This window comes from Polyodon spathula, chromosome 2 (genome assembly GCF_017654505.1).
Source record: "Polyodon spathula isolate WHYD16114869_AA chromosome 2, ASM1765450v1, whole genome shotgun sequence".
NCBI lineage: Eukaryota > Metazoa > Chordata > Actinopteri > Acipenseriformes > Polyodontidae > Polyodon > Polyodon spathula.
The window spans coordinates 105,696,717-105,712,879 of record NC_054535.1 but is presented as its reverse complement, the minus strand read 5'-3'; the positions used below and the strand labels follow the sequence as shown (position 1 = coordinate 105,712,879).

General features: G+C 40.3%; 2 protein-coding genes across 6 annotated transcripts in view; one reads left to right on the top strand and one right to left on the bottom strand.

The window, feature by feature from the left end:
* Nucleotides 1-3,357, top strand: part of erap1b (endoplasmic reticulum aminopeptidase 1b) — a 16,443-nt gene extending 13,086 nt beyond the window's left edge. For all 4 annotated transcript variants that reach the window (XM_041238336.1, XM_041238318.1, XM_041238327.1 and 1 more), the window contains exons 16-19: nt 76-237; nt 525-665; nt 1,574-1,655; nt 1,874-3,357. In XM_041238336.1, the coding sequence (XP_041094270.1) occupies nt 76-237; nt 525-665; nt 1,574-1,655; nt 1,874-2,020 (532 nt within the window). In that variant the 3' untranslated portion in view covers nt 2,021-3,357. The remainder of the gene's footprint in view (nt 1-75; nt 238-524; nt 666-1,573; nt 1,656-1,873) is intronic.
* On the bottom strand, nt 2,050-16,163 carry LOC121306560 (general transcription factor IIH subunit 2-like). 2 transcript variants are annotated; one of them, XM_041238357.1, is made up of 11 exons: nt 15,955-16,163; nt 14,940-15,027; nt 14,139-14,216; nt 10,066-10,149; nt 9,763-9,870; nt 9,097-9,160; nt 8,694-8,800; nt 8,321-8,393; nt 7,870-7,971; nt 7,518-7,557; nt 2,050-3,978 (listed from the first exon to the last, which is right to left on the bottom strand). In XM_041238357.1, the coding sequence occupies exons 5-11, from the start codon at nt 9,764-9,766 to the stop codon at nt 3,859-3,861; spliced, it is 510 nt and encodes a 169-aa protein (XP_041094291.1). In that variant the 5' UTR covers nt 9,767-9,870; nt 10,066-10,149; nt 14,139-14,216; nt 14,940-15,027; nt 15,955-16,163; the 3' UTR covers nt 2,050-3,858. The 2 variants fall into 2 exon arrangements, with proteins under 2 accessions (XP_041094291.1, XP_041094300.1); XM_041238366.1 differs by lacking the exon at nt 14,940-15,027.

The window sequence follows — 16,163 nt, the reverse complement described above, 5'->3', positions numbered from 1 at the left end:
CAGATTGCTTGTTTAAATCTCTGTCCCTGTGTTGGGTTCTGGCCGCTCACCCGGCCCCCTCTGTTCTGTTCCCAGTTTGCCGAGCGACGTGGTGCTGGCAGTTTACTCTGTTGGAGCTCAGACGCCTGAAGGGTGGGACTTCCTGTTTGAGCAGTACCGCCAGTCCCTCTTCAGCGCAGTGAAGAGCCAGATTAAGGCAGCTCTGACCATCAGCAGGATGCCACACAAGCTTCTGTGGTGAGGATTTCCTGTTTGGTAACATTTCCTCACCTTGTATATTCCAGTTTCCTCCTGCAGACCCCCGACTCCCCCACACCCCAAATGGTATAACCTTGTAGTGAGCATTCCATTCAAATATGTCTTCTCTCTGAGTAGTTGGTACACCAACCCAATAACATACTGATTTGTGTATATCTGCTGTCTGCTCTGTGTCCTCCATTCAGAACCACTGTGTATCCTCTGTGTATTATAAACGCTGCTCTTGTCAGTGTTCAGTATGCTGTCTGCTCTGTGTGCCCCCTCAGGATAATGGAACAAAGCCTTCAAGGAGACACTTTGAAAATGCAGGACCTGCCCTACGTTGTTGTGCACGTCAGCAAAAACCCATCCGGACACAAACATGCCTGGGAGTTCCTGAAGACTAACTGGCACACGCTGGTGAAGAAGTATGTGGGGTTTGATTGTTTGCGTGTGTCGGCAGCAGCCTGAATAATCAATTTTCTGACTTGTTTGGTGGGAGGGTGGGTACCGTGCTAAACTATGAATTCACTTCTCTATGCACTTCTCCATGCTTTTATCATGGTAAACCACAGTAAACTTTTAAAACGGACCATACTGAAATGTCTCTTTACCGCCTAATGCGTTTGTCATATTTTGCCAAATGAATAGTCGAGGCACTAGGTAGGGTGGCAGATCAATTGGTTTGTAAACCAGCGCTGTGAAGAAATGTCAGAATTGCACTTGTTACACTGATCAAGGATATATTCTGTGAGTCTCGGAATCTGACATGCTGATAAATGCATGTTACATAGAAATCTGATAAAGAATGATTTACAGTTAAACTACTGTGAACCCTATTTCAAATATCTGTGGCAGATCTGTACAAAGCTACTCTTTTTGATAATATAATTTGTCCCTTATTAAAGCACACTTCTCAAAGTGTCTGAGGAATGCAGTCATCGCAGCAGGATGAGACCCAGTATATATATAAAGATCCTGCCCCTTAGCAACTGCAGAAGCATTCTCCTTTTTCAGATTTCCTGCTAACCACAGTTAAATATGAGGGGGCTATGAAGTACCCTCCTCCCCTCGAACTTTATTTCACAATCACACATACTCCAAGGTCCTTTTAGTCTTATCAGAATTAGACCCAACCTTGTGTTACGTAACCAGGGAGAACAGAATGGAACATTTTCACAGAAGTACAATCAATCAATCAACCAGCACGTGGTTCAAGCTATAGTTTGCAGCATGAAAAACTGGCAGCTTTGTATTTCAGACAGATGCTGTGTTTCCTTACCTCCCCAGCAGGTGGCGCCTCATCATGTTCATTTTCTATTTCTCACTTGTAAAGGTTTGATCTGGGCTCACATTCGATTGCACACATGGTGACTGGAGTGACTAACCAGTATTCCACAAGGGAGATGCTCGAGGAGGTAACTACACACCTTCCAGCAACGGCAGGGTGGGGGTTAGCCAGTTGACTGGGGATTAGAATGAAGAGTGTAGTAGTGTAGTGCAAATGACAGGTAAAATTCAGATTGTAGCAGTTGTTGAATACATGCATGCATTGGGTCCTGTTGGTAGGAGATGTAGAAGTAGTGGTTTTGTTGTGAATGATCCAGCTCCAGTACTAAAGCAGACTCTTTCCCAGGTGAGAGGGTTCTTCGAGGCCCTGGATGAGAGCGGATCTCAGCTGCGCTGTGTCCAGCAGGCAGTGGAGAGCATCGAGGAGAACATCCGCTGGATGGACAAGAACCTGGACAAGGTCAAGGGCTGGCTGCAACGCAATCACCTGTAAAGATGCTCTCGAAAGCCATTTTCTCCAAATCTCATTCAGCTCATTTATTATTTCTGAAAGGAAAATTACAATTCTAAAAGGAATATAAAATAACTTGAGACTGCTTCCAAGACCCTAAATGAAAAGTATTGAGTTGTTTCATTTTTGGTTTGGTAGCTTCATTGGCTGCTTTTTTTTCCTTTTAAAAACAAAACAAAACAAAAAAAAACAAATAATTGCGGAAATTTCGGTAATTTCAGACTAGAACTGCAGCCCTTTCCTAAAAACTCAAGGATATTCTTGTTTCTATTTAAATTATACAACAAGGTTATTAAAAACAAAACAAAAAACCACCGGTCAGTTGTGTGTAGAAAGAGGTTTTCTTGCCCTGGGACTTTCTGTGTTCTGCTGTCAGCTGAGCCTGTTTAAATTTGAAACTCTGTACCACTGAAAAGCTGAAGATCGGTTTTGCTTTTGAACCACTAATGCACAGAATTTTCCGTTTTCTTCAATGACAGCAGTTTACTTTTGTATAGATGCCTAATTGTAAATTTGATCCCCCCCCCCCCCCAAAAAAAATGCCTTGTTTTAAAATGGCTTATGTGTCATTTCTGTTGTTAGCTTCTTTATTATTTTTGGGGGGGTGGGGGTTCAACCTGTTTTACTAAAATGACATGAGTCTGTTTATTACAGAGCAGCGTTCTTCTCTTTCAAACTAGCAATGCCAATAGGTATTCCTTTAGCATACCAGTATACAGAGGGTGGGCCATAAACAATGCTCTAAAACAAAACACTATTACAGACAAGCTACAGCACAAGACTAGGTGCAAACTTCACACCTGGCAATCTGGACCATGTCCTGTAGCAGCTACCTGAAATCAAAGCATTGCTGGATCTCGCTTCAAACATGCTTGCTTTGCCATTTCTTTCACATGGTTCACTGTTTATAAATCAGCCTTGTATGTTATGGATTAACACTGGCAGGATTAGTTCTTTCATTGGCCAGGTTGTCTTTCTATTGCTTAAGAAATCATTAGTTTTTTAAATGAGAGTTTTTGTGTAGAATAATATAGATCATGTATTTCGCAGTGATTTCATTGCAGTTACCAAGATGAAGTAGCACACAATCTGAAATGCTTTAACAGTAAAGAACATTACAGTTCACATGCACAGGTAAATGTATTCTTGACCCGGCAGAGTCCCAGTTGCTTTTCATTTTGTAAAACTCTGAACACTCTTGTGAAATGTGAATGATGACGTGTGTGTGCTGTACCACATGACACAAGAGAAAGGAGGGGTGAGCTTTTTGTTGATGTGTGTGATCAAGAACTGTTAAATAAAACAATTATGACAACCCATCTGATGCTGGTTTGTATTCGTTAATGTTGCATGTATTAGGTCTCTGTTCTAGACACTGGGTAAATGTGAACCATTCTCATCTCAGATTCTTATAAACAAGGGACACGTGTAATCTTGGTATAAAATCAGCGGTTTAATTGAATTACACCCAAACACAATTTGAAAGGTCTCTAGCAGGCGGCTGGGAGACTGTGGTAAAGGTTTGGAAAACATTTATAAAATGAAGGCAGTATTGTGTAGTGAGTGACAGAAAGACAAACAGTACAGAAGAGTCCAGATTTTGGAGGGAGGACCCTAAAAACACTTCAAGCATAAGCCATTGCCTATTTATTTGTTGGTCGGCTCCAGTGCTTATGTGTTTACTTTGGTCCTGCATACAAACTTGTCCATGATTAATACTATGAGGATGATGATGCATTGTCATGGCAACAGGGATTATCAAAGGCACATTCTGGTGGTTTTCATTGGCTCACGCCAGGGTCCAGCTGAAAAATGACGATTCAGACGCCTGGAGGGCTGGGCTGGCTGTGTATACAGGAGGGGCAGCAGTGTAAGGATTCGTGAATGAAGAGATCACACTCCACACAGAACACACTCTGGCAGGACATGCACATGTACACCTGGAGAGAACAAAGCAGAATAGGGATGGGACGGTATAACATTTTCACGGTATGATAACACTATGTAACACAATTTTTGTTCCTGGGTAGTAAGTGTTATTTCCTAATTGCTTATGCCTCAAAAGTATAGAAAATGGCTATTATTCCCCACAAACTTTGCTTTTGTGACCAGGACAGTGATATTTTGAAATTTACCTATTTCCAGTGAGAAAACGGTCTTTTCGTTCACATAAAGTCCGAAAAAAACAACATATGAATCCAAATTAACATGTATTTATACTAAAGTAATACAAAAATGACTACAAAAGATTTAGAAGTGAGTAGTTTTTCAGGATTTACGATTATACTGTAAATCACTTTCACGAATCAGCCCCCAAATGTAGTCTCCCATCATGTTCTCGTTATACTGTCCTTGGTAGCGGCGTTCAAAGTCCAGTATATCCTGGTGGAAGCGCTCGCCTTGCTCCTCCGAGTACGCTCCCATGTTCTCCTTGAATTTATCAAGATGAGCATCAAGGATATGGACTTTGAGGGACATCCTACAGCCCATTGTGCCGTAGTTCTTCACCAGTCTCAACCAGCTCCACATAGTTTTCGGCCTTGTGATTGCCCAGGAAGTCCCGAACCACTGCGACAAAGCTGTTCCAAGCCGCTTTCTCCTTACTAGTGAGCTTCTTGGGGAATTCACTGCACTCCAGGATCTTCTTTATCTGTGGTCCGACGAAGACACCGGCTTTGACCTTTGCCTCAGACAGCTTAGGGAAGAAGTCTTGAAGGTACTTGAAGGCTGCCGACTCCTTATCTAGAGCTCTGACAAATTGTTTCATAAGGCCCAATTTGATGTGCAGTGGTGGCATCAGCACCTTCCGGGGGTCCACCAGTGGCTCCCACTTGACGTTGTTCCTCCCCACAGAGAACTCGGTCTGCTGTGGCCAGTCCCGCCTGTGGTAGTGCGCCTTGGTGTCCCTGCTGTCCCAAAGACCAAGATAGCAGGGAAACTTGGTAAAACCGCCTTGGAGACCCATCAGGAATGCCACCATTGCAGCCTCTTGATGCCACCTCAGAAAAATGCAGATATGCATCCACTTAGGCAGCTGGAACTGAACTGGTGGGCTTAAGGCCCCTGTATTTATACTACTATTTATATTACTGGAAAGTTCTAGAAAGTTCTAGAAGTTACTCCAAGTTTACTCAGCACTGAATCTATCTGGAATGTTCTGGAAAATAGGTCAATTTCAAAATATCACTGTCCTGGTCACAAAAGCAAAGTTTGTGGGGAATAATAGCCATTTTCTATACTTTTGAGGCATAAGCAATTAGGAAATAACACTTACTACCCAGGAACAAAAAAAAAAAAAAAAAAAAAAATTGTTACACGGTGTAACCGTTTAAAAAAATACCATGGGAACCTTAATATCACGGTATACAGTACAGCATGCAAGCTATCAAATACAGGCTCAAAAGAAGAAAGACTAATGCAAGTCACTTAAATAACGTAATTCACAAAAATAAAACCAACAAAACACACTTCCTTTCATGGAATGATTTAAACATTTGGTATTTAGTATTGTACTATGCCAAATAACTTGGTACGTTTCTTTTTTTATAGGCAATCAGAATAATAACTAAAAAATAAATAAATAAATAACTCTAAAGTTGTACACTCTCAGTGTTACACTAAAACAGTATTAAGATCTGTTATTTGCTCATAATGACGTGCTTTTGTAGTTTGTTAAAACATTTTAACGTATGAAATTAATTCAATAAATAAATAAATACTTTGTTTAGCTGATGGCAAATAGAATTTGGAAATAATCGGTCTTTTGCTTAAAGCACAAACATGTACCCGTTCAGGTTATCATTTAAGAGCATAGACGAGTTGTTTATTTTTTGAACCGGATAAATAAAATATGTACAGCAAAAAAAAAGTATTTTAATACTAAAACGTGTTATTGGATTTACATTTACGACATCGCACAAGTAAGCTTCCAATGAATATTACACGTGGAGTTTGTAAAAAAAAAAAAAAAATTCTTCACTTACCTAAGAAAATTGGAATACTATTACAACTTGTTTAACAAAACTACGTTGATAATAAGTAGGCTATCCTGCTGCAGTCCCAGGTCTGTGCTAGTTTTGTTTGAGACATTGCTCGTGTTCTTTTAGCGCAGATTTCCGCAGTCCTGCACAGTGCTGCACAGAATCACGGAGATGGGCTGTAGACGACACTCAACACCCACAGAAATATGTGCAGATTGTGCAGAGCCCAGCGCAGCTTTGAAATGTTACTGCGGGAGGCTGGCTGCGGCTGTGAACCAAGGGGACGATGCAAAGACCACAAGTGAGTGACTTGCTAATCGTAATGCAAATAACCACTAAAACTACTGCTGCCACCTTGTTAGCGGAGGCAATCGACATTTTATCGTTATACAATGAAGCCATGAACAGCCTTGTCCACGCTATATTAATTAAATAAATCAATTATTAAAAAAACAAACATAATGTAGTAAATCTGTGATAAGTGATGTATAATTGTACAATAAAGTTAATGTTTATCTATTACATTAAACTGACTGTTGATAATCCAGACCAATGTAAATATAGCACGTTGAAAATGGGTGCTAAACTGCCAGTTTTTGAGAAAAGCTGCTTGTGACGTCAGAAAGGCAGCAGCCAAGAGCAGCCGGCGCAGCGAGCTCTGGGGGTAACAGAACGCAGCAATTGAAACGTGTATTCAGTGTCGTTGACCGTTTCCTTCAAAACCACTATCAAAATACAGTATCAGTTCACAAAAAGATCTTCCTCAGACACTTTGCTAAGGCTGCAAGTACCATCGCTTGATTTAGAAGAAGCATGTTTGCAGTTGAATAATGTGTTAACCGGTGTATAACCGAATTACAATAATTGCGGTTTAGAATAAAAGCATCGGTATTAATACCGTAATGTACCTAAACCGCGGTAAACCGGTAAAGCGGTATACCAACCCGTCCCTACAGCAGAAAGCCATCAGGCGCACAGAAGTCTCCTCAAAGCACATCTTGCTGCCTACACTGCTCCCTGGTAACAATTCAGGAAGGACATGGCTTCCAAAGTGCTTTCTTGTTATGAGGCTTACTGTAATTATGGCTCCTGAATACAGCTTGTCCCTTTGAAAAGCGTCTGCTGGTGACGTACACCGTCTACCACAACGATCAAGAAAAAGTCACCGTGACCTACATCTCCAATCTGCACCCCAGTGTGGGATAAGAATACAATTCAACCCCAAGAACAATAGCAGTGTTGTGTTACATTATACTGTGCAGAGATGGAAATGAGACTCCCATTGGATCGCAGATTTACCCATTCCAGGTTTTATTAGGAGCTTGATTAGCCACAGTGTATAGGTAACAAACTCAGGAGTGTACTGGATCAAACTGGGTTAGAAAACACATTTGAAAAAACTGTTGAAATTGCAGCACACATTTGCGTAAACTGGGCTAACCAACCTACCATCCAACCCATTCCATTACATGCTTGTGGAAAAGAAACAAATAACTTACATTCTGGTCTTTGAGTTCTCCCTGGCACCCTTGACAAAACCTATCGAAACAAAAACAATACCCATCTTAATTAAACTGCTAGTGCCAATCACCTTGTATACCAACGCCAACTTTTTACCATGATCAAGGACAGAATACTTCAATGTCTGTATCTTGCAACGAGTCATTTAAATCCAACACTGTCATTTTAAAACGAGTTCCCTGGCACATGTCCTAAGCCAACAGAAGGGCATCTTGATGAAATGAACCCAGATCCCTACAATGTTACCAACAAGGTCTGGCTGGTGGTGTCACATTACTTATATACAGTTTAGGAAAAATAAGGCAGATATAAAAGCGGCAGGAAACATACTTTTGTCTTTGGTAGTCTTGTAAAGGTGTTTCTGTGAAAGCTCTAATGGGAAAAGGTGATGGAAGGAGCGCACCAGGTGAGAGGCAGACACCAATGTAAGACCTTTAAAAAAAATGAAGAGCGCATTCAAATTACACAAGTACAATGACAGGTATTGATGAAGTGGGATAATTCCTTGCACGATTTCAGGGGATCAAGAGGTCACCTGGAATAGATTTTAGTGAACACGTTTAACTGTGTGTTATTATACCATGAGAATAAACACATGCAGGGCTGCTGCAAGGGCAGAGATGGAAGGGTGAAGGATGTAAAATGGAACAGTAAGTCTGTGCTCAGATAGCTAATAAAAAAAAAAGGTAAATTCTACAGGCATGCAATACTGCTTCCCAATTTAAAAATAACTGTAACCGATCTCACCAAACTATCTGAAAAGTGCGTCTGTGCAAGTTACCTGCAATTTCCACACACAACGACAGCAACGTCTAGTCTGCTTGCAACACTTACACCCGTCTGCATCTCAGAATCTTCATTTAAAACAACAAAGTGGATAGTTTTAGAACATGAGCACTGTCCCTACCACCAGTAAGCTTACATCAGTGAATCAGGGATGGAAATAAGACTCCCATTGCACAGCATTGTGTAATCCATTCCTGGTTTTATTAAGACACACCTGAGCTTGTTACCTACAGTATATAATGTGGCTAATCAAGCTCGTAGTAAAACCTGGAATGGGTGAAACTGCTATGTCCTTGCTGAATCAATGCAATAATCAATGAATGTCATTCACAGTGGGAGAGTTCCAATTGTCATGCAACCCAACTCACCGCAGACTTTGCACTCCACGGGCAGTTCGGTGCATTTAGCTCTGCACTGAGGGCAGTAATACCCTCCCAGTGTCAGGCTTGGCCCACTGCCACTGCTGTCCAGGTGCCTGTGAAGAGAGAGGTGTTAAAACAAGAGGGCTGGCACAGCAGAGTCCAGAGTCACCCCAAACTGATCTACCTCATTCACTGCAGCGAGGGAGATCTCAACTCGAATCAGAGAGGGACTTCATTAAACACAACATATCATTCTGCATGAGTGGAGGCTTTGTATTTTAAATGCACATCGAACAGGACTTACGTGATTGTTGTTGTTTTCGTGCTATACTGTTGAGGCAGTTTATGAAATGTAACACATGAAATGAAAAGTAATATTGAATGACCTATTCCAAATAACTATACTTACGCCATGCTGAAAGATGGTAAGGAGTCTTGATCACATGTGGATGCAACTGTATGCTGAGGAAAACCTTAAAATATTTTAAAGAATTACTAAAGGGATAATTAACTAGCTAATAAACATTTCATGTGCTAATGGATAATGATGAACATCCATAAAAGGTGCTGGGACTAACCAATATAAACTTTAGCTAATCGCGCCTACATTTACAAGAAACACATGACGTTACCTCTGCTGTGTTCTGTGTTGTCTGTATTGCAGCATTATACTTTTTTCTCCAAGAGAAAAAGAAATGTCTTCCAAGAACTGCAGTGCATCCAGATCACATCCCCACCCCTCCCCTCCCCCCTGCAACAATGCCAGTTTTCTGTTCCGAAAAAACACCACTCATTAACATCAGAGCCCTAGTATTGTTGCAGGAGGGAGTATGAACTGGATACACTGCAATGAAAAGAAAAAAACATCTTTCTCCTGTCAAGCGTTCCAGAGTATGATGTGTGAATAAAAAGACAACAGCAAAACATGACTGCAATACGGACATCACGAGATACAACAAGACTAAGCAATGCATTTCCTGTGAACTCTAAGGGGTTCTGTAACACTTAACCAAAGATTATATTAGTGCAACCCTAACCCTAACACCATACAAAGGCAAGGGGAAGAGCAACCCACCCATTCAAATGAGGGAGCACTCTGAGCTGGAGCTGGTAGGATGGGGCTTGACATGATACTGTAGCAGCTCCTTGAAGGGCCTTTCATCTAAAATGACATGGTATGTTCCTGTCCAGACAGAAAATAAAAGAAGAAGTGTTCAATATCACAGAGCACAGTACTGCACCTGGGTTTCTCTGGCAGTACTAACCAGAAAGTTTCCAATAAACGTATGACTTCATTTGTTTTTATAACTATGGTACACATGATGGTTGATTGTTTAAAGTCAGACACACAATAGACATAATTAAATACAGTGCATACCGCCAGTCTCCCCAGTCAGGACAGTGCACACCCTTCAGCAGACAGACCAATCACTGACACGCGGATTTTCAGAGCCTTCAGACTCTGGAGGGTGAAGAAACAATTCACCGGTTACTGCTGGCTGGAAATACAAGATGCTACCGTACACAGCTCTCTAAAAAAAAACACAAAAATCTGCAAAAAGTTTTGCATCACCTAGAATTTTATGACTGAAATATAATTTAAAAAAAAAACAAACACATCAAAACAGCATCAATTCTTCTAGGTACACTTGCACAAAGTCAGGGATTTTGTAGGCATATAGTCAGGTGCATGATTAAACAATTATACCACACATGTGCTAATGATCATCAATTCAGTATGTAGGTTGAAACACAATCATTAACTGAAACAGAAAAAGCCGTGTAGGAGGAATAAAACTGGGTGAGGAACAGCCAAACTCTGCTAACAAGGTGAGGTTCCTGAAGACAGTTTACGATCAAAAGTCATACACCATGGCAAGACTGAACACAGCAACAAGACACAAGGTAGTTATACTGCATCAGCAAGGTCTCTCCCAGGCAGACATTTCAAGGCAGACAGGGGTTTCCAGATGTGCTGTCCAAGCTCTTTTGAAGAAGCACAAATAAACGGGCAACTTTGAGGACCGTAGATGCAGTGGTCGGCCAAGAAAACTTACAGCAGCTGATGAAAAACACATGCTTACTTCTCTTCGTAATCGGAAGATGTCCAGCCATGCCATCAGCTCAGAATTGGCAGAAAACAGTGGGACCCCGGTACACCCATCTACTGTCTGGAGAAATCTGGTCAGAAGTGGCCTTCATGGAAGACTTGCGGCCAAAAAGCCATACCTCAGACGTGGAAACAAGGTCAAGCGACTCAACTATGCACGAAAACACAGGAACAGGGGTGCAGAAAAATGGCAGCAGGTGCTCTGCACTGATGAGTCAAAATTTGAAATATCTGGCTGTAGCAGAAGGCAGTTTGTTCGCCGAAGTGCTGGAGAGCGGTACAGGAATGAGTGTCTGCAGGCAACAGTGAAGCATGGTGGAGGTTCCTTGCAAGTTTGGGGCTGTATTTCTGCAAATGGAGTTGGGGATTTGGTCAGACTTAATGGTCTCCTCAATGCTGAGAAGTACAGGCAGATACTTATCCATCATGCAATACCATCAGGGAGGCATCTGATTGGCCCCAAATTTATTCTGCAGCATGACAACGACCCCAAACATACAGCGAAAGTCATTAAGAACTATCATCAGTGTAAAGTAGAACAAGGAGTCCTTTAAGTGATGGTATGGCCCCCACAGAGCCCTGATCTCAACATCATCGAGTCTGTCTGGGATTACATGAAGAGAGAGAAGCAACTGAGGCTGCCTAAATCCACAGAAGAACTGGTTAGTTCTCCAAGATGTTTGGACCAACCTACCTGCCGAGTTCCTTCAAAAACTGTGTGCAAGTGTACCTAGAAGAATTGAAATTGATGCTGTTTTGAAGGCAAAGGGTGGTCACATCAAATATGGATTTGATTTAGATTTTTCTTCTGTTCACTCACTTTGCATTTAGTTAATTGATAAATATAATCTATTAACATGTCTATTTTTGAAAGCATTCTTACTTTACAGCATTTTTTCACACCTGCCTAAAACTTTTGCACAGTACTGTATATATATATATATATATATATATATATATATATATATATATATATATATATATATATATATATATATATATATATATATATATATATATATATATATATATATATATATATATATATATATACACACACACACATTATATATATATATATATGTAATTTTAACTATATTTTTATATTACATTGTCTTATTTTCTTATTCTTTTTATAATATTTTTTGTAACTACTGCTTTTTGTAAGTCTGTGTGAAGCACCTTGAACCTCTTGGTATGAAAGGCGCTCAACAAATAAAGTTTATTATTATTATTATTATTATTATTATTATTATTAACAAAGCTTTAACAAAAAAAAAACTTCATATAAAAATAATTCTTCCAAGTTCATAAACTTCTTTGAATAGCAAACTTGTGTTTATTACTGAAAGCAGTCTTTACATAAATCAAGTGTAAAAGCTGTATCAATGGGTCCTAGAAAGGAAGCATTCTCATAACATTTAATGAGAAAGCATAACCTGGTCCCTGTACACGCATCACTTTCTATGCACGTTTGCAGAAACTGAAATGATGGTAAAAATGATCATGGTTGTGTTTTTAGTGCTCTCTCACAAAACTGGAAAATTGAGGCAGATTCTAGTCACAATTTCTTCAATGTGTGCAGCTTCCGCAGAAACGTGGAAATGAAAGCACTGATGCAACTTGAAGTGCTTTTCTTTTCTTCCATTCAATTCTCATATCGAGTACATGCATTCGGGGTGGGGAGTAATGGGTCTGGAGGGGAAAACAAACAATTCTCCCAGCAGCAATACAATACCTCAACACCTTCTACTGTGCAAGATTTCTGGAGACCTACACTATCAGACTGTGAAATAATCAAACTTGAAATACCCCAAAATTGACTTCAACAGCACCACTGCAGTGCAGCCCCACGTTTCTACCATTGCTGATAATCTCATGATGAACAGTCAGTAAGGACATTTGAAACCATCTTCTGTATGCTGACGTAACAGCAGGATCTACCAAAAACATGCAGTATAATAATCATCATCATCACTTTAATTAAAAGCATTCCGAGGTGTTTTAATCCCAGTGTTTTTTTAAGAATGTAACAATGTTTCAGTTTCTCCACACCCTGAATGTTATGCACTCAGTATGAGCACTTCATTGAAGAACATAAAATCATTTCAATTGTGTCAGGGTTTCGATTCTCACTTTGTCACAGAAGCTGCTAAAATGCAAGAAATGGTAACCAGAAACACAGTCTCAATTTCCCAATCTTATGAGACAGAATTAAAAAACAAAAGAACGGCAATTTTCATCACAATTTCAATTCTTCAATTTCTGAAAATGTGTACAGAAATTGAAATCAGCATTACACTGACCTTAACCTGAGCGTTTTTCTGGTAAAGTTTAGTATCCTAATAAACTGTAAACATGTCCCCTGATTTATCAAGAAATACATCTGCTAAGAACAAAACCCCTCCCCTGTTTGAAAGCTGTGTTGATATTTTGACTGTGCAGATTGAAAGCCCCTCCCCTGTTTGAAAGCTGTGTTGATATTTTGACTGTACAGATTGAAAGCCCCTCCCCTGTTTGAAAGCTGTGTTGATATTTTGACTGTGCAGATTGAAAGCCCCTCCCCTGTTTGAAAGCTGTGTTGATATTTTGACTGTGCAGATTGAAAGCCCCTCCCCTGTTTGAAAGCTGTGTTGATATTTTCACTGTGCAGATTGAAAGCCCCTCCCCTGTTTGAAAGCTGTGTTGATATTTTGACTGTGCAGATTGAAAGCCCCTCCCGTTTGAAAGCTGGGTTGATATTTTGACTGTGCAGATTGAAAGCCCCTCCCCTGTTTGAAAGCTGTGTTGATATTTTGACTGTGCAGATTGAAAGCCCCTCCCCTGTTTGAAAGCTGTGTTGATATTTTCACTGTGCAGATTGAAAGCCCCTCCCCTGTTTGAAAGCTGTGTTGACATTTTGACTGTGCAGATTGAAAGCCCCTCCCGTTTGAAAGCTGGGTTGATATTTTGACTGTGCAGATTGAAAGCCCCTCCCCTGTTTGAAAGCTGGGTTGATATTTTGACTGTGCAGATTGAAAGCCCCTCCCCTGTTTGAAAGCTGTGTTGATATTTTGACTGTGCAGATTGAAAGCCCCTCCCCTGTTTGAAAGCTGGGTTGATATTTTGACTGTGCAGATTGAAAGCCCCTCCCCTGTTTGAAAGCTGGGTTGATATTTTGACTGTGCAGATTGAAAGCCCCTCCCCTGTTTGAAAGCTGGGTTGATATTTTGACTGTGCAGATTGAAAGCCCCTCCCCTGTTTGAAAGCTGGGTTGATATTTTAACTGAGCCCCTCCCCAGAATGTGTTCCGTTTGAGCTGAAGTAACCCTGGTGGTAACTTTACTTTGATTTATTATTACCGTTTTCTCTTCGCCTTGAACAGAATATTTTCCACAGTTGCCTTGAGGGATCCAGACTCGTCTTCTTTAAGGATTTCCCTGTAAAAACACAAAGGGTAGGGTCTGAACAAGCAAGAGTTAGTATCCAGCCAGGTGATAATCTGCTGACAGCAGCCTGTTCACTGAATATGTCATTCCAGGCCAGTAAAACCTGTCTAACCCAACCCCTTTACATCACTGTGTCATTCAACATCATATCTGAGTCCCGACAAAATCCCTATTCAAATGAATCTATTCTGTAGCCTGGCATGATTTACAAATCCGGTCTGCATAAAAATCAATGGAAATGTGACTGCAGTCCAGCTCCAACTCATTACACGATTACAATACTGGAGTTACAGGGTGTACCTGGACAGTACTTTCACTGTGGTTTAAGTGTTCATACAGTTTTCTTATATATTTTATTTTGGGTACAGTATTTACAGCACCTCTGCAAAGCAACACACTGTATAATACGGCACGATATTCCAGTCTCAAGCAATGCCGGATTAGACAGGTTTTACTGTAGAAGGTCTACTGCCAGTAAGAACCACCACATAACTGTTTCCAATAGAATGCAGGTCTGAAGAAAGACAGTTATTTACGCTATATTTAATCAGTTTAAAGAGACAGGGATACAACTTGTATTGTGTTTGTACTGGTAGTAATAAAATCATCTTTCTTTGTGACAGTACAAATCTGAAACGTATTCCTATGAAGACAGCCCCCCTTTTCAAAAGCCCATTATAAAGAAACTGGCTGTACTTCTGTGTCAGAGCTTACCAGGCCCTCTCATAGCCTTCTTCCCAGCGCTTGGCTCGTTCAGGTTCTTCATCCATTTTAGTTCCCTGATTCTATTAGCAACCAGATTCTTTATGAAATGGAAAGACAGAGATGCACCTTGGTTCAAACTGAGACGTTACTCATCCAGTACCAAAAATAGTTTTTATAAAAAAAACTTAGAGAAACAAAAAGACATCAATGCCCAAATATTGCTTTGTTTTCTCATCTGCAAATTGACTTTATTAAAACATAAACGACAATAGAAGATAGAAATGCGTTGATGTACTCCCTTTGTAGGAGGAGGCTGCAGAGAATGTGTTTAAAATCACAACATAGACAAAAAAAAATCATCTCCAGTATAACTGTGGTATAGTCTGCTAGCGGTGTGCTCGCCTGCTTCCTAATTCTGATACAACCGTGTGTGTACCCTCTCTCTCTCACACACACACACACAGAGATACACGGTAACACAGTGTGTGTACTCTCACACACAAGCTAATTTATCCAACAATATAATCACAGTTGTACATTCTGGGCCACAAATCTATAAAACGGCGCATAACAAAGCGTGTTGTATCCCCAAAGAATAAACGGGAGTATGAGTTACTGACATAAACACAATCCCTCCCATCATCATCATCATCATCGCCGGGAATGTGTTTTTGTTTGCCCATCATTTCTGACACAGTTCGGACTTTAGACTAGTTCCCCGGTATTAACACGTGCAGATTGTATCGTCCCATCTGTTTGCTTAAATATCAGTCTATTATTAACATTGCACAAACACCTCAATCAATACTTCATGGTTGCATTAATATTATGGCTATGCTGTGTGTCTTGATACTACTAGCCGTAAAGTTTAGGAAGAGTATATTTTTCTTCGAGATACTGTAAACCAACTTCCAATGAATACTATATGTGACTGTAATACAAATAGCACTGATAAAAGTGTGTGTGTGTGTGTATGTATATATATATATATTGCAAAGCGCATGATGAACAGTTTTTCGCTCACCTGCACAAGAAGCAATGGGGGCTCTGCAAAGCTGATCCTGAAGCAACAAGGAAACAAACGAATGTGCATAAATGTTCCGCCTGCAGGACTTTCTGTATTTTTTTAATACAGTTTTCTGATTTACAAGATAAATTCGAATACACCAACTGCTTTTTATTCCTCTGAAATCGTGTTCAGCATTGCTGTTATTAGGGAATGCAAAATTACAT

What these genes read in the sequence shown, in the direction of transcription:
- LOC121306560 (XM_041238357.1), bottom strand. An exon ending in CGTGGAGTGCAAAGTCTGCG is followed by an intron (nt 8,394 to 8,693) that starts GTGAGTTGGGTT and finishes TTTTAAATGAAG; the next exon opens with ATTCTGAGATGCAGACGGGT. An exon ending in GAGAACTCAAAGACCAGAAT is followed by an intron (nt 3,979 to 7,517) that starts GTAAGTTATTTG and finishes TGTTCTCTCCAG; the next exon opens with GTGTACATGTGCATGTCCTG.